This window comes from Pungitius pungitius, chromosome 3 (genome assembly GCF_949316345.1).
Source record: "Pungitius pungitius chromosome 3, fPunPun2.1, whole genome shotgun sequence".
In the NCBI taxonomy this organism is placed as follows: domain Eukaryota; kingdom Metazoa; phylum Chordata; class Actinopteri; order Perciformes; family Gasterosteidae; genus Pungitius; species Pungitius pungitius.
The window spans coordinates 10,406,344-10,425,161 of NC_084902.1; the positions used below are offsets into that span (position 1 = coordinate 10,406,344).

Below are 18,818 nucleotides of genomic sequence, written 5' to 3' on the forward strand. Positions count from 1 at the left end.
CTCGGGCACCGAGTCCTGGCAGGGAACGAGACATCTCATCTGACTGTGCCACCGGTAATATAATTAGCTCGGGGCTGCCTGTCCGCCGCATATCTGTTTCGCTGCCTGCACCACGGACACTTTGTTGCTCCCGCGGCCCCACCCACCGACGAATGCGTTTCTCTCGTAACAAGGAGAAGTCGTGGATGTAGCCATTTTCCCACTGTATACATTTTACCCCCCGCTTACGACGGATATCCCATGGAGCGCACAGCCAACACCTGCAGTAAATCAGCAGTGCCGCCCCCCCCTTAAGTTTACCGATAAAAGCGTATGTTATGACGAAACGTAAAGGAGTGAAATAAAGTTTTCAAACGGTGACAATGAAGTTGCACCTTTTACTACACGGTAAGAGGGCACCTGAGGAATCTGCGGCGCGCGGTCAAGGCGGGACGGTTTTGCCTCGTGAGTGCAACCGGGCGCGCGCTCCACCCCCCCCTGTGTCTCAAAAAAAAAAAAAAGAAACAGTTAATTTTAATTTTACTGGCTCCACAAGGACGGACCTGAATGACGGAGCAGCAAATTTAAAAAAAAAAGAATTAAAAAAAAAGAAAGCTCCGAGCATGCACGTCGATATCCATCCAATGACACCGAACACGTGCTGTCACATCTAGCTGCTCCGGATCCCTACAAATGAAATTCCGAGCGTAAGCTGGCACCGCGCAACACAGCGACGGACGAGCGCGCTCACCACCAGCCTCCTGCTCGTGTTTTTTGCACCCTGCCGTCACGCGCGTTGTAAAATGAGGTTGGGAAGCATCGTTTTAATCGTCGCTCTCTGCTCTTTCACCGCTTATTATATCTATGAGCCTGTTCCCGAGGAGATAGAGGAGCGATGGAAACTCATGCTGACCAACTCTTTCTTCAGAAGTCTCAGCCACCTGGTAAGGAAACAATACAAAACTGTTCTGGCTATTTTATAAAACAAGGTTTATTTTTGCATTAGGTCGACTGGTAGTCTACTGCTAATTACTACGGACATACATCCCAAATGGAAAGAAATATAAACGCATTTCTTATTTCATGATTCGGTCATTTAGTCATGTCAAACCACAAACAAGGTTGTCTTTTGTGTTAAGTAAGGTGACAGGTTAAACGTGTATTGTATTTAGCTGACGTGTATATAAATGCTTGTTACAGCAGATTATGTCAGATGCTAATCCATGTGTTGTATAGTCCTGCTCACCTGCTCTAATAATAGACCCTAATAAGCAAACTCCCCCCTGTGTATGACCGGTAGACACCTGTGGTTTACTGTGCTATCATGAGCTAGTGGCTTTGTTGTGACACACATTCCGCTCTCTCCAAAGCATCACATTCCGGGCCATTCAAGAGATGTTGTGGTAGTTTGATTATGTGCGGAGAAATACTTCACACTGAGAGAAGCTGGGGGCTGCCTCTGTTGAAACTGGTATTTCATTTAGTAAGTTCTATTTGATCCTATCCTATATCCTCTGTCCTAAAAAAAAGTTTCACCAATCTATAGAAACTCCGACTGGTAAGGACAAGAATGTTCCCCGTTGACGCCCCCTAATCACAACGTTTAGATCCCACGGCCACAAAAGCATCACGCATTATCTTATAATAGCAGCTTTATATCCAGAGCACTGCCTTCCAAATAGTGCAGAGTCATTTTCTCATGTTTGGCACACAGAGCATCCACAAACTATATTCCTGATTCCCACAAGGGTTATCGCTGCTGTATTATGGAGCACTGCAATGCATCAAAATCAGTATTGTTGTGAATCATTGGGAATCTTCCCCAATTTTTCTGCTGTTTTTTTTCCTGATAACAGAAACTTGCATTTAAGGTCCAAACATCTTTGTATTTTAATGCTGGAATAGACAATAATGAGTCGGTTAAAAGATTTAACTCAGCGAAAGTGGAAATTGATAGTTTTTTGAGATGACATTACAGCAACAGAGGTCAAATCATTGATTAGATATTCAATATCATGTTGTAATCAGATTAAGCATAGTACGTTGTCGACAAATGCTATTTTAGGTTTTCACCAGAAATAAAACTCTTTTATTTTCACAGAAACAAAAAAAGAGAGAGCACAGATGTTTGCGCCTCACAAGCTTTCAGCGGAGGTCTTTGTGGGTGTGTTGTGTTGACAAAAGCAGAGAATCAGCTGATTAGCCTTATGCCTGCCCCATCAGACGTATTGGAGTATGAATCAAGCTGTTTTATAACTATCATGGAGTTTCCACTTTTCACTTTTCATCTTTAGGAATCTTAACATTTTACCACGCAACATTCACATGCCTATACTCTCCCTCTCTTCCTCTTAAATACGGCCATATAGTTTAGCATCTCTACCCTTTGTGCTTTAAATATTATGAGCCCGGATTATGAGGCGAGTGTTTACTTAGTTCAAACTGCAGAGTATCAGACGTAGCGCTAACGGACACGGATCCGCTCTGTAATGCGTCGGTCTTTGCATGTAATGCTGTCTCTGTGCTTCACTTTCCAGGCGGACCTCTGTGAATTGCTGGGACTGAAAGACTACATGGATGTCATGTACTTCATCACCCTGGCTGAAAGGGTAGTGCCTGTGTCTGATGAACATGTCAAGGTGACAGAGGAGACGTTTGATGGAGTGGAGGTGGTGCTGTACCAGCCGAAGCAGAAAGGTGGTGACGCTGAGCTCATGAGAGCTGTCATATACCTGCACGGTGGAGGCTGGTGTCTGGGTAGTGCCCGTAAGTCCATAGGAAGGCCCGTCTGCTCCTCCATCACGCAGAATGAATGACAGGAGGGAAGATGGATGGATGCGTGGATGGGTGAATGAGTAATATATGATCCCGTGTTCATCACGTGGTAATCCTACTATTTCATGGAAGACGTCGTCTGATGTTGATATGACACATGGCTGTACCGCTTTAAACTCACTATACTCACTCACAGCTAGGTTTCTGGTTTGATATTTTCAACAAAGTACAAAAGGCACAATGCTTTCCAACTTTCCTGAGGAAATAACGCGCCGTCTGTTGGAGCGGTGGGAACCTCGGAGGGAGGTTCTCCTCTCTAATCCATAACGTAAAGACACCAACGTTTGACACATCTCATGCTGTTGTTGCAAGCTGTTAACTATTACAGTGACGCACATCTTGCCAGGAGGCAGGTTCGTCACTGTTAATGCAGTGAAATATATATCAATGACTATGATGGTTTTGTGTTGCTTCACAACTCTGTGTCGTCACGCAGGGATGAGTCCATACGATCTCCTGGCCCGAAAAATCGTCACCGAGCTTGACGCAGTGGTTCTGTCCGTGGAGTAAGTGATTCATATTTGATGGCAAGCTATATGCAGCTACTGTAAAATAGTGCTGTTTCATTTGTATAATTCATATTTCATACTGTTCCCCAAACTCTTTCTCTAAGAAGCCCATTTCTCTGTAGGCGTATGAGCCTGTCCTCCCTCATTAGTCACAGGCGAGATGGAAGGGAGGACGCAGCAGAGTGAAGCTAACAGGATTTCATTTGGGTCTCGCCCGGGCCTCTCTCTGTCTCAGCTACACAAATTGTTTCCGTCCGACTCGAAGTCTGCCTGCCTACTACTGTAACTCTCTCTATCCTCTGATTCGATATTCATTTTTAGCTTTAAAAGTCAACAGGTTGAGAGTCCTGCACGCAGTCATCGAGTGATATTTTTTTTTGTCGATGGGCGTGTGAGGGTTGTGACTTTTCTGCCTCAACCAAACTCCCATCGGTGAATTTTTATTAGTCGAGTTTGCAGTTATTGCAACACTTAAAGTTGGTGGGTACTTTTAGCGGTGCATATGACCGTGTTTAATGATATTTAATTTTGCACCTGTGCTAGAAGTACCATTCGAATGAATAAAGAAATCTGCTTTATTTCAATGGACTTCTCCAAAACATGGACTAACTGCTTGGGAATATGCCAACATACAGCACTGGTAATACAAAAACAATTTGCCTGTAATCAGATGATCTGGTTATCGCCCCACAATGTGACTCAGAGTTTGTATTCCATGGCTCTACATGTTGTCAGTGCACATTCAAAGCTCATGTTTGTTTATGCTTCTGCTCTAATCTGCACGCTTCTGCTTCTCCAGGTACAGACTGGCCCCAGCTCACCACTTCCCTGTCCCATATGAGGACGTGTACCGTGTGGTCAAACACTTCCTCCAGAAGGGGGTGCTGGCCAAGTACTCTGTGGACCCGGGGCGCGTTGCTGTGTCCGGGGACAGTGCTGGAGGGAACCTGGCAGCCGCTGTCTCGCAGCAGGTACTGAATTTTTTTTTTTTTTTTTGTGGCAGCTCTATATTTCTGGATCCAGAAAGAATTGTATAAAGAGGTGGCATGAGGAAATGTTAATTAGGCAGTTCATAAAAACAGTGTTGTGATTTGGGGTTTTTGCTGGGACTCATATGATCGAGTATAACTTTGTTTAGACTATTCAGAAGGTACTTCATGTTGAGCTGATTTCTATGATTTATCTTCACTAATAAGAAAATGCATTAGTTTTAGTCGTGTTTAGTCATTTTCATCCTTCTTAGTTTTAGTCTAGAACATTTTAGTCACATTTAATAGCCATATGAAAGTCTTTTCTTCATCCCTTCTCAGGCCCAGGGTTTTAGCATTTTATCATTGCCATGCCTCTGAATTTCGCCATGTTCCTATAATATGATAGGAAGGTGCCTTGAGATTTAGCGACCTGCCGGTGCCGACAGATCATTGGGCCTGCCATTCATAGGGTAGAAAGGTGGCTACAACAATAGAGGGACATATGTTAGACCGTGCATGCTAAATTACTGAAGCAAATAAAACAAGAACCCATTTTCCAGTGACGGCTAGTGGTCGGGCGACACTTTGGCCGGACGGGGGGGTTGGTAGTAGTCCGTCGGTTATCCAAACATTGGTCAAATGACCCGTTTCAGACCACCGACCATCCAACCTGCCACCGACCACTTTTCGCTCGCCGCTACGGAAAAAAGTATTGTGACTTTGTCAACCACCAACATTTTCGTCTCGTCTCGTTAACGACATTTAGAATAGATTTAGTCTTAGTCTCGTGTTAGTCATGAGAAAAAGAGAAAACAAACATTTTACGTCATAGTTTTTGTTGACGAAATGAACCCTGGTACACAACATTATTTGTATTGTATGAATGTCACAACATAGTGTTCAGTCCACTCTTCATCACTTCAACTAGTTCAGGGAACTAGTGACAAATAAAAACCAAGTAAATTATTATCAAGAAACTTATTTACACGGGCTGGAGTTTCATTACAAGAACCGTGGTGGCACATGAAAGAAAGAAAAGCGGTCTGAAACTCTTTGGAATTTGCTTTCAGAAAAGTGATTTAAGTCATTGTGAATTATCTTAAACTGTCCTCCAGCTGTAGTACAGTTTCACACACAGTGGAAAAAGACCAGGCTTTGTTTATGAACCAGTACAACTCAGTTCAGCTTAAAGCATTACTTGTATTGCAGACACTATAAAATAGAATACATAGGGCACATAAAAGTTCACTTGGTAGAACTACGCTGAATTGTACCCATGAGTTCTGAAAGAAAACAAAAACTTCTCGACGAAAGGTCTGATCAACAAGCTTGCGTAGGTCTGTATAGACGTTTATTTCCCCAGAAGCATTGGGGTAATGCAATTGTTCCTGTAAACCACCCTGACTTGTAGATAGCAATATTTTACTGTCTCTCTTCCCAGTTACAAAAAGAGCCTGGAGAGCAGGTCAGGTTGAAGGCCCAAGCCCTCATCTACCCGGTACTGCAGGCCCTGGATCTTAACACGCCTTCCTATCAGCAAAATCAGGATATGCCCATTCTGCCCCGCACCCTCATGGTGCGTTTCTGGAGCGAGTACTTCACCAGCGACAAGGCTCTTTTCAGAGCCATGATGGCCAACACTCACAACAACGCCGAGTCATCCAGCCTGCTGAAGTTCGTCGACTGGAGCGCCTTCCTGCCAGAGACCTATCACAAAAAATACAACTACACGGCTCCTGCTGTCGCTGGGGGAGCCGAAGGAGCGGGAGTTTGGACGGACGGACCATCTCGATCCCTCGCGGACCCGAGGGCTTCGCCCCTGCTGGTGCCGGACTCTGCGTTGCGCTCGCTGCCAAAGGCCTACGTCCTGACATGTGAGTATGATGTTCTCCGAGACGACGGGATCATGTACGTGACACGGCTCCGGTCCGCCGGCGTCGAAGTGACGCATGAACACTATGACACAGGATTCCACGGAGGGTTGATGTTCACCGTGTGGCCGACTGACTTCCTGATCGCCCGTCGCATGACAAACAACTATATAAATTGGCTGGAGAAAAACTTGTAAAAAAAAAACTTTGACTATCAATATTCATTCCAACTTCTCCACACATTGCACCAGTGTTTAGTGAAAGTGACTTTTGTTTCTCATCTGGTGTACAACTTCGTTTTTTCTCTGGTCATGCCAATTTACTGTAAATATATTGAGAAATAATCAACTACATCTGTTTTTCCACTCATGGACCACATTCAATACCAGTAGGACACATGAATTTGTAGAGATGAGGTGATGTGAATAGAACATAACCCACCATTACTCAAGTATTGTGCTTTATAGTAGTAGAGTATTTTATTAGTTGTCCAGCACACATTATACTACCCAGAAAGAGCGGACGGGGGAATATCGTAGTTATATATTTCTTTTTTATCAAACTGGCCTTTTGTGGTGTTACTTCTACTTGTTTTCCATCACAGGAGCTTCTCACAGATCTAATATAACTATTGTGTGATTATTAATACCATCAATTAGCAACATGTGCCACAATAGAAATTAGAGCTATTTGGGGCTTTATGAATCCCCGAGTCTTGGAAAAAGAGGAAAGGATTTTCACACAAGCAAAACACGATAAAGCCAAAGTTAACATTGAGTGCAACTGAGATTGTTTTGTTATGTTTCCAAAAATGTAATGGTTTCTAACATTGCATCAAGGATTGGCAACAAGTTTTATGTTTGAATTTAGCAACACTGTTTTCTGAGAAGAAAATAACAAGCCCTTAAAATGTCAATGTACAAATGTGGTACACAAGGAGGTGCTTGTTGGTTTGATAAAATATTTAGATTAAAGAGTTATGTCATCGGCATCGGTTTTGTTTATACAATGCAGATATTTATAAAACCACAAAATTAAAGAGAAAATGACATTTTGGATACCAACCAATTTTGTAAAAAATATGGAACACTTCAAAATATTATATTAATCAATTAAATCCTCATTCTCTGGATTACTGCTGAACTATTGTAAAAGTATTCAGGGACCTACACTGTTTAATTAAAAAATATGATGTACAACAGTATGGAATACGATGAACTGCACATAATTCAAAAAGATGAAGAAACATTAGTGCAGAATAAGTGACTCATATCAGTGATCAATTAAATCCGTCATTCAATGCTCTTCAGTTAAAAGTTCATAAAGCACCAGGGAAGATTGTAATCTTTCATTTTGAACCTCATATAGTTTTCATTTTATTTCAATTTAGATGTAAACACCACTGTTTGTTTTTGGTTAAATATGTATAGAATGTCTCAATTTGCAAGTGAGCTCCCAATTTTAGTAAAATAACGTGTATAGGATTGTAGGTGTGTGTTTATTGTTTTCGTATGATTTCATTTCAGAGCAAATAAACAGCTTTGCATGTAGTAAGGTTGACCTTCTGCATCAGGGGGTATTCGATTCAAATTGAAAGAGATCATTGAAAGATCTGAACATTCTGAAATATTATTTCTGCTCGGACACCTCTATCACACAGACACACTGAATTTGTAGTGCAGTTATATTGAAAACAAGACAGAATCTTCTAAACTAAGCAAAACATGCATTTTGTGATTAAATGTAACATTTGTATATAATCTCAGACAGGTAATGCCATTGTCACAAGCGTAGGTGTGTGAAAATGAGGCAGTTGTTAACCAGAAAGTTGTGGGTTTGCTCGATGCTCCCGATAACATTGCTCACATCTCGCTTATGTCGTTTTTCTCTCTTGCAAACTGCCTATGCAAAGCAAAAAGTTGACTTCATTGAGTGAAGCTATTGCTGTATTTATTGGATCATCTGCGGCTGCCGTCTATAGCTTCAAGCTTGGGGGAAAAACAACACTCTGAGTAGATTGTTGTTTGCTCGTCGTATTTTATCAGAAAGCCAAACCCTAACCACTGGTCCAGATAGAATAGTCATTCAGCTCCGTAGTGATGCTTGTTCTTTAAATAAATCATAAATATGCTGCTATAGCTCCTAATATATGAATGCCTTTGTTTAATTAGTATAGACAATCCCAAAAAGGCTGCTTTGTTACAGTAAGTTGCCAGACTAAGACCAAGTGCCAGCTGCATGAATAAATGTGTAACATTTAACTGGTACTAAGATCTTATGCCTGTTTCTGTTTGTGTAGTTTTAACTTCAGTTGATTTAGTTTTTGGTAATCACTGAATCTCTGCTCCAACAACATTGAGAGGATATGTGGTTGCCAACAGTCATATGAGGTGGCTCGTAAGCATTCACTTGTCCCCACGCTTTTATCTCATTTATCTTTCCGCCTGCGGGTGAAATCAACCTGTGACTTCTCAGCCCATGTGATAGCTATTTAAAGAAAGACACTGAGGCAAAGGTTACCAAAAAAAGAATCCTTTGACTGAATGTTGTTTCAATTATCACTTTCAACTTCACTGCTCAAATAGAGTCACAGCTGATACGCACCACCTGAAATTCGCTGTAATCATTGTTCAGCCAAGAGTACACAGGATCTATGAAGTATGTAACTCTAGAATGAGGTCGGTTATCAGAAGGGCTTTGCTTTATTTGCAGAATCACTGCTACACTCTCAACTGAAAATACGTGTTTTTGTTTTTGACTTCCTCTTAATAAATAATTTTGTCTGTCAATAAATTGATTTAACCTTCTACTGATTGCTTGTGCTTGTGTGTGTGTGTGTGTGTGTTTGTGGGGGGGGGGGGGATCACATGTAGTCTGTAGAAAAGAGCACATGCTGTACAAGAATAGAGGAAAAAGAGATGAAGAAAGGTCTTGTCCTCCTACATGACGTTGACCGATACTGTCACACTACACATAGTACGTGAGTAAAGAGGATAATATGCTCATATATATGTTCAGTTTGGACTGACTCAGATAAACTTAGGGAAAGCAGGTTGCATCAGTTGGCTATTCACGTAACTGAGGTGGGAGTATAGAGTTGATTTGCAAACATACGGATAAATCCCAGAATCCACCACTAAAGACACCTACCCGTGTTTCATCCAAGAGGGTTGGAAAAAGAACTTTAGCAAAAAGCATGATGCATGACTGCGAGAAAACAAAAAATCATTTGTTTGCAAAAGGATGATTCAAAAAGGTCAACCTCATTCAGCGGGACAGTTCTAACAGCCCACGCCTCCGAGGGTTAGAGTGGACTCTTTGTGTGCTACACTATGCTGGTCATATCCCTCTGTACTGGGACACGAGGGCTAATAGCAGTAACGTGAAATGGATTATGGCAGATGATTCCTTGAAACTCTTTAGAATGCATAGTGGTTTTGCTTGGATTATAGCAACATACATTGTAGAAAGTACTCAAATAGTACTCGGTTCACATGCAGGAATGTGAGTAAGCATGCACTGTGCTGCTAACTACGTTCATTGTGTGCACGATTTTCTCTTCTTTATGTGCAACAATGTTCTAGCATGAGATTTAAAAAGTCAGGTCGTTTTCAAAGGTCAAACCAAGTAAGATTAGACGCTAAAGCCAGTCAAGGCTGATTTATTTTCCTCATTAATGCTGACATATAGCTTTCCTTGTTAACATACATTTCTAACCATAACAATATTGCTGCTTAGATTAAATGCTCTGAAACTGAAAGCTGACAACCTACCTAAAGACATGCATGAGGACCTTTAAATCATTGGCCTTCATTGGGTCACCCTCAACCCTCAAATGCATCTTCCAAAATATAATACAGAGCTTTAGGTCATGTAATATCCTCAGATTAACTTTTCTGCTGATTTTTCTCGTCAACTTATTTTTTAGTACAAATCCTGCGGCTTATATTCTGAAACAATATTTCACTGTTGCTTTTGCTCATTCCAGGAGAGATGCTGATGTAAATAAAATGAGGGATCAATTGTTGTGTGATTAGACATGAAAGCCCTACCAAGTTTGATGGGGATTCAGGGCCTTGATAAGTTCCAGAGGTCACTGACTGTTCAAAGGAGCCTTTCATAAGAGCTCAGACGTCAGCATGAATCATGCTTAAGACAAAGATATAAGAACACTAATGGAATTCATTAGAACAATCTTTCTGCGAAATAAATGACAAAAAGGCTGGTCTCATTTTAACATTTGACACACAAAACGTTTTAACAGTAGTGGGAGTTCTTCTTAGATTTATTTATTTATAGAGTTATTGATGAGGGAATAAAATAAAAACAGTTCTACATAAAGTGCTCATCATTCCTCTGATTCTAATGAGACTTGTATTTCAGTTAGTGTTTCAAAACTGAATTTAAAAGACGAGGGCAGTTGTAATGATGGTGGTGGATTTTAGGGTTTGTGGTTGTATAAGAACTGAAAAGTAAGCATCTATGCAGCTAACACATTGATTCTTATACAAATATAAACAAACAATACACAAGATCCATAGTAATAGGATACTGAATTCAGAACATCCAAACCCTTCCTTTTCAATGTTTCCGTTGTACAATGTCACATCTGAAATATGCAAGAAGGTATATAGAGTGCCAAAAGTCTGGAGTTCACCGATATACTCACGATTAATCCACCAAAAAATGTAATTATCATATATAAATATTTCTACCATAAAAATAATAATAATAACAACAGCTTCCAATTATTGTTAATTGAGTAATGTTTTATTGCATTTAAAAAGAAAAGAAAGAATGCGGATTTAATTGCACAAACATTCCAAAATGTAAGTAGAAATGACCAAAAATGTCTGAATACAAACATAACTGTTGGGAAAAAATAAAACAGGGTTCAGTGTGAGTGGCCAGAAGGTCTGTGACCTCTTGAACCGCTACATGGTTTTCCGTTGATAAACAGATGTTTAGGGTAATTTGTGAAGCCGGATATGGATATTTTCCCAAGGAAAAGTGAAGTTTTTATGAATCATGAAGGACAATGCCGTCTCTCTCTCTGTTGTGGAGGTGACCAGTGGGAGCTGATCCAGCCCCCCACCGAGGAGGAAGCATGACATGTACGTATGTATTTCAACTCTGCTTCATGCTTGCAAGCATTTAATAAATGTCCTCTGCCACCAATTTCTTGGGGGCGACAATGGCGCATGGAGTAGAGAGGATGCTCCATGTCTCCAAGTGTCTCTGAGTGAGAAACCCAACCCCTAACTGCTCCCCGGGCGCCTCTTCCGGCAGCACACTGCTCCCACTGGGTGCGATCGGTTAATTGCAGAGAATCATTTCCCCAACGGTTCGATAAAGGATACTTTGTTTCTGTTCAATGATTTTACACCGGTGTCGAGTATTTTTCTAACAATAACCAGTAATGCTTCTTTTAAAAAAAAATACAAACCCAATCTGCACATACAGCACACACTGTACTGTCGTACTTGCTTAAAATAGCAATTGTTTCTGGGCAGGTCATGTATTTATTTAATTGAAAAATTGGATCCATTGGAGCATGGACATACGATATTGACAAGCGTCTCATATGTAGGAAGCTTGCGTTAAATTCATTCAGGCCGGCTCCCTCTGCTGCTTCCTCTTCCTGACCAGCGTTCTCATCTTAGTGAGAAGAAGCTCTCTGAACTTGTCTCCCATCAGGAAGTAGAACACAGGGTTGATGACGCTGTGCAAGAAGGCCATCGGTCGGGTCACGATGTACATGGCCTCGATATACTTCCTTGTGCACGGCTGAAACCCTGCCCAGGCCTGTTGAGATGCTATTCTGACATTCCTCAGCACATGGTAGGGAGTGTAGATAACCAGGAACATGACGGCGGCCCATAAAACAACCCTGAGGGGCCGCTTGAACGACTGCGTCCTGCGCTGCATTGCTCGTTCCTGGTTGCGTAGCAGATGTGCAATTTTGTAGGAAAAAACGCAAAGTCCAAGCAGGGGGAGAAGGTAACCGGTGAAGGTTAGCGCCAGGCTGTAGCCCAACGCATCGACATCTCCTTTAAGGCTGGCAAAGTCCATGCAGCGGCTCCAGTTTCGGCCCTGAAGGTCGTGGATCATCAGGGATATCATTGGAGCAACCTCCACGTTGACTGCTAGCCAGCTCAGCCCAGTGACCATCAGGGCTGTCCGTGGCCTCAGCAGCCAGTGGTTCTGTGCTGGGTGTCTTATGAGCAGGAAGCGGTCCATGCTGAGCCAAACCATGAACAGGATGGACGAGTAAAGGTTGACGTGCAGGATATAGCGGTTGATCACACAAGCGTAGGCACTGGTCTCTGATTGGTCATTTGCATAGAGGTACGAGAGGCGGGGCAGCGTGCAGAGGAAAAAGAGGTCGGAGACGGCCAGGCTGAAGAGGTAAATATTGCAGCTCTGCCACTTCGGCAAACAAAATATGTAGCCAAGTATAACCAAAAGGTTTCCAGGGAAACCGATGGAAAACTGGATGCCATAAGACGGCGACAGGTAGTACCTCTTCAGCACGTCAACAATGCCTGTGCAATTCAGCACCTGGAGAGAAGACGGGAGGGGGTGGCAGGAAAGAACAGAAGAAGGAGAAATTAGAGACAATGTCACAAAAGGACGGGGGGAGGGAAGTGTGAGGGAAGGGAGGGAAGATCAGACAAACAACTGGTGAGCAAGGATAGGAACTAACTCCTATGAACAATCAATCCATGTAAGTACACGTTTTGACAACAGATTCAATATGAACACATTCTAAATGCAGAGCTGAATGCAACATTACGGTTGGTGTTGGTATAAGACTCACCATGCTGTAGTTCTAGGAGCTGCTGCTAACGTGCGTAGAGAGGAAAAAGCAGGTTGAGCCACTGTCTGTACACTGGAAACAGTCAACACTGGCTTCTCAGGGTACTTGTGCCTTTTATGTGACAGACTGACAAAACACACGGGCAATGTAAGTTGTATTTGCATGTTAAATTTGGAAAGATGATGCTTACCAAACAATACCTCGTAGAAGACTTGATAAGTTACTATTTAACTGGCCAGCCTTGTTCTGTCTGTGTTACCTGGCACGCCAGATGGAGTATTTATTGAAGTGGATATGATTGGCTTGAATATGTGCTCTTCGAAATACCAAATAAACAATGCATGCGTGCATGCTCGTGTATTAGTTTAACATTTTATCTTTTGAAATTAATCCTGTTATCAACTGCTTCAACAGTAATGTCAGACTAAATTTAATTTTTAGTTGCTAACCAAGATCGGAAACGAAAAGCAGTCGCACAGCAACGTCTAGTAACGTAGGATTTCTCCTCCAAAGTCCTTGACAATATCCATACTAAGCCGCCTTCATCTATCAGATGATTCAATTGCCGATCAGCCAACCATCCATGTGTCAGTTAAACAGCAGTTAGATCAGCTGCACCACAGTAATGGAAGCACTGCAACTGAGTACAACAATACCTAAATCACATATTGTTAAATGCACTGAGGAAATACACTGATGCCTATTCTGAATGCGCATGTGTTATTTATCTTCAAATGTCATCTTTAGACATGTGGATGGAACAATCATTTAGAAAATGATCAAGTTATACTTACAATTTTCCAAGAGTGAAGAATACGTCCAAACATAAAATAGAAAATGGCAAGAAAGTTTTGGCAAGGAGAGGTGAGACTATTTCCTCTCTATGTTAGCTGTCCAGTTGGTTTTCAGATATGGAATGCCCCTTGCAGAGTCTCCTTTAAATATACAAAGTAGATACTCTGTAATGACTGGATATGTCGCAAATTCACAAACCATTTCCGGGATTGAGCCCTTGCAAGTTCTCTTATTTATTTCAGTCGATGCAAACACATTAGTTTCCTATTTCGTTTTTGCACTTAATGACTAACGTCTAATGTTAGATTAGTTTCAGATCAGTGCATTTTTTCATAGGAATTCACTCTATATATGGATTTGTTCAATTCAGGGCTGACAGACCTTTTGAGCCAAGACACACCAACTTTTACAACGGTTACTGTATTTCTGTGTGTTCTGAGTGCTTTAATTGCATCATGGTTCTTTTCCAATGGTTTAAAAAGAAATCTTCAAATGTACCGCTTCTTTGAAAACAAGGGCACTTTTTCTTTTCTAGTTCAATGCAATACGATTGCTTTAAAAAAAACAATTTGCCATTCAAAGCATTTATTATAAAGTACGTTATGACCATCAGTTTTCATAAACATGTACTTTAAAGGTCTAAGTAAAGAGAAGCGAAGAAAAGGGTTGGGGGATATTCAAGTTCAGAGAAACAGAGCCAGGCCAGAGTCTAAAAACAACAATGTGAAAAACACATTTCAGTAACTAGTTCCAGTATATCAACTTCCCAGAAGGCCTTGAACTCACATCAGATATACTACTTCCCATTACTAACGAGCCATCTGCGTAAATGGTGATTCAGCATGTGGCTATCTAACTACTTTCATTCAACTCTCAACATTGTAGCAGTGCATCTCCTGGAGATGTCAATCAAACCTGGTCCCCCCTCCTGACTGAGACGTTTTCAAAAGTTTGTCTTCTGTTATGCACACGGTAAGACCAAGATTTGGTTGTTATCAAAACTGGTCGGAAACCTAAATGATTGACTTCAATCGAATTATTAACATCAACAAAACAAATCAGGAATCAGGACCATTTATTGCCAAAATATCTTAGACATACAAGCAATTCTACATGGCGGTCTGTGCATGACATTGGACAGTAAGACAATGAAAAACAAGACAATTAAACACACATTTAATGCTACAGTGTAAAATAGAAGGCTGTGGGCTCGAGGGATATAGAATAAAAAGAAATAAGGGATAAAAGGAAAAAAGAAGTTCAAAATTGCACAGACAGAACAGCCATACTCTACACGACTGTGTTGCAAGTGTATGAGATCTTATGTAGCCTTATGTTTCTTAAAAAAAGCAGTAACGTTGTTACTTTCGCTTTCATGCGAACCGAATCGTCTCAGATGACACTGCGCCCCTCAACACCAAAGTGACTCAGACGGAAAGGTGCGAAATAGACGTGAAGCTGGTTTTTAATACCTCGGGTGAGTATAACCCTTAAGGAGAGGTTTTCAGTGCCCCACCGCGTGGTACAGATCCCAGCACAGCAAAAAAAACATGCAGCACTACGCTCCTCTCTGTAAAATGATACATGTTAATAATGCACAACAACATCTGCTTCATTCACTTTGCATTAGAAGACAATCAGTTCACCAAAACCATGACTTATTCGATTTGTAATGTCGGGCGCCTTTCCCCTGGTTGGGTGATACATCTTGATGATGTTTCTTTTGATAGGGAGCAGACGGTATATTTTGGCAACAAAGCTTAGAGTGTTGGCCAGCCACAGCAAAGCACATGATCTACTGCTGCAAGGCATGTGAGACAGAGTCACTGAAGATTTGTATTGTTTTCATCTTGCCCTGCAGAGGCGGTAAGCTGGGTATGAAAGAATCGACGCACAAACCACCGCCTGGAATGACAGTGGTCTGCTAGGTTGTGGTATGCTGGGATCAAGGGTAATCTTTCAGCATTCCTGTGCTTTTTTAGTGCTGGGATTTGTTCTGGTGGAGGCCCAGTCTATCTTTTAATACTGACCCGGGTTGGCCTATCCTTTGGTTTGTCTGATTTCTGAAGGATGTGTGATCATCCGCGAATCATTAAGTGCGATATGATCAAATTCTTCTGGCCACGGAACGTTCTCTGACCACCAGGCCGTCCTCTCCTGGCTCCGTCCTCAGGCACCACAGGACAGCAGGGTTTATTGGCTCAGACTGGCGGGTTTACCTGGGACGTGGGTCAAGGTTGAGTTGAGATCTGTAATTTTACACTTTATTGTTTGATATACCTTTTCTGGCCTAATGTTGGACACGTAATGTCTTTGTTTTCTGTAGTGACTTTGCCATATGTGAATGAAATTTGCCTCTTCTTGTCTCACGTTGTTCCCGGCAAAGTGCAGCACATTTTTTCCTGTCTTGTAAAGGGAAGGAAACACGCCTTTGCTTGAGTGAGACAAATAATCTCATCTCATGTACAATAATGAAGTGTTTTTAATTACAATCTTGCCCTCTGGTGGCACCCCACACAATTACATCAGACACACCTGACCACTTCTCATCGCTGGCTGTTTTCTTTATGGCCAGTTGGTGCACGTTAACGGGAGGTTTATGAAGGTTTCCCAGGTTTGAACGTATCAGTGTGCCTATAGTCTGTGGACTTCAGCCTTAACGGTCAGAGTGCTCCTTTTTTTTAATAATACTGTGTTAAATACATCTTATAACTGTGCACACACTTATAGGCAGTTGAAAATAGAAAAGAGAGACTAAAAAAACATACAGAGCCTCGCGGCTGAACAGGCACTGAGGATTTGATCCTGCCAGTAACCAAAGAATGTTTCTCTCATAGATTTAATTGGATTCATATAACCTTCAATAATATCTGGCCCTGCAGAGGAGGTCGGGATTCTGGCTAATACATCAACCCTATTACACCCACTTGTGACCACAGCAGGTGGACTGACTTAAAACTAAAGGGTCATACGGCGTGCATGTGTGTGTGTGTACATGTATGTATGCGTTTGAAGAATTCTTAAGAATTAAGCTATAATGTAGTACTGAGTACAGTAAACTAGTGTAACTTCATCACCAGCTTCAACTGCGTATGACCAGTTCAACCAAAGGGATCTCTTTCTATGTTTAAGTCATACCATTTAAATAAAAAAATATAGCAAAAAACAAAGACTGTAAGCTATGAATTTTTGTCCAACAGGAAGTTGGGAGCCACTGCACTAAACGAGCTCCCACGCGCACCGGTGAATTTAAATTTGAACGGCATTATGAAATAAACACAACAGCCGCCTGCCATCTGTTTGTGTGTGTGGAGTCGTGAGAGTGGTCTAAAGGGAGCCCATAGAAATATAGCAATTACAATCCTCATAAAAGTCAGATCCATCAGAAAGGGAATGAAATGCTAACCGTAAATCAATTATAAAACGGATGAATTGTTTTTTGGGGCAGAGGACGAGCGACTGAAAGTTAATGCTCAGCTTCAATCACTGATGTTAAAAACTACGGAAATCCAAGTGTAGTTAATGGTTCAGCTGCTTCACAACGCTGCAGCTCGAGTCCAAACTACTCACTACTAAAGAAGTGGATCACATCACTCGGGTCCTGAGGTCTCTACCCCGGCTTCCTGTCCACATATCTGGAACAAACTTCCAAAAATCTACAGGTCTGCTGAGACTCTCATCTGCCTCCAATAAACACTGAAGATCTTTCTGTTCTCTGCTGCTTTTAATTCAACCAGATTCAAGGATGAGGCAGACTCTTTTTATTTCATAACCTGTATTCTATTTTAAGGTTGTGTATTATTTTAATGTATGTTTTGTAATGTTTCAATCATGCCCGTAATTGTGTTTTGAATTTCATTTTTTTTTTTTAATTTTTACTATTTTGGTTTTATAGGAAGCACTTTGAATTGCCTTGTTCTTGAAATGTACTTTACAAATAACCTTGCCTGCCTATTAAAACCAAACGTATTTCAAAGAGCACTTGTACCATACCGTCATTATGTGATGCAAATATAATCCAGCAGAGAGCAGTATTAGCCTGAAACGTAGATTTGGGACCCAACTCTGCAGTGTCCTACCTTCAGTGAGACGGAAAATTAAAGGGGAAGTTCTGCAGCTAAACACCTTAAAAGTTAGATTAACTGAACTAATGTGTGAGCCTTATAAATGGGAAATAATGAAAAAAGTCTCTAATAGTAAAAGGAAACAGAATTTAAACTGGGATAAACTAGTTAGTAGAGGGTGGAGCTGTGTCAAACACTGTGTCACAGTTTACTCATCCCTTTATAGGTGTGTGTGTGTGTGTGTGTGACATAAAAAAATGAAAAAGCAGTAAAAAAACCCATCTACAACAGTAATTGGGTATTTTTATCAGACAACTAGACCGTTGACTTAACACATGTGAGTGGACGTGTCCCCTGCTGTGAGGGAATGTTCCCTGTAGCTCAAAGTGTCCCAGTTCCACAAGGTGACACACTTACAGCTTCAACACCAGTACGAGCACTAATTATCAACATGGTTCACTTTGACAGTGAGTTAATTGGATCTAGGCTGGTAGAGAGAGGGGGGGGGGGCACATGGTCTCCCCTTTCCCTTCATGATTGCTGATGATGTTTCGACCTTGTCTTACAATCTGTCTTCCAAACGTCGAATTTCTTAGAGCTCAAGTCAATTTCCTTTTTTTCTATTATTTAACCACATTTGTTTGAGTGGCAGATTGAGGGCCTTTACCCACATCTTTTTTTGGGGGGGTCACATCTTTTTCCGGTTTTGCAAAACTGGTTTAAATATATCTTAAAAAGTCACAAGACAATCCTTGCCAGTGAAACACGGTGATAAAAACACACAGCTAGATATCACTTTATCGCATTTTGGGATCTTTTGGCTTTTTTGGCCAATTGAGACTTTTACTCCAGTGGGAGATCTAGTTAGGTTCATGCTGTTTTATTGTTGTCAGACAAACTATTAAAACCAAGCCGCATGGTCCCGTGAGTGCAGGAAACACAAAATCAAACCCAACTCTCACGAAGGAAGCAAG

General features: G+C 41.5%; 2 protein-coding genes across 2 annotated transcripts; one reads left to right on the forward strand and one right to left on the reverse strand.

The window, feature by feature from the left end:
- The first annotated feature begins 540 nt into the window (after window positions 1-540).
- Window positions 541-8,974, forward strand: aadac (arylacetamide deacetylase). The gene is made up of 5 exons (XM_037469979.2): window positions 541-923; window positions 2,517-2,745; window positions 3,251-3,320; window positions 4,123-4,294; window positions 5,736-8,974. The coding sequence occupies exons 1-5, from the start codon at window positions 783-785 to the stop codon at window positions 6,360-6,362; spliced, it is 1,239 nt and encodes a 412-aa protein (XP_037325876.2). The 5' UTR covers window positions 541-782; the 3' UTR covers window positions 6,363-8,974.
- Window positions 8,975-11,270: 2,296 nt separating this feature from the next.
- Window positions 11,271-12,988, reverse strand: LOC119215534 (succinate receptor 1-like). Its single transcript, XM_062561647.1, has 2 exons — window positions 12,962-12,988; window positions 11,271-12,726 (listed from the first exon to the last, which is right to left on the reverse strand). The coding sequence occupies exons 1-2, from the start codon at window positions 12,986-12,988 to the stop codon at window positions 11,776-11,778; spliced, it is 978 nt and encodes a 325-aa protein (XP_062417631.1). The 3' UTR covers window positions 11,271-11,775.
- Between the last annotated feature and the right edge of the window lie 5,830 nt (window positions 12,989-18,818).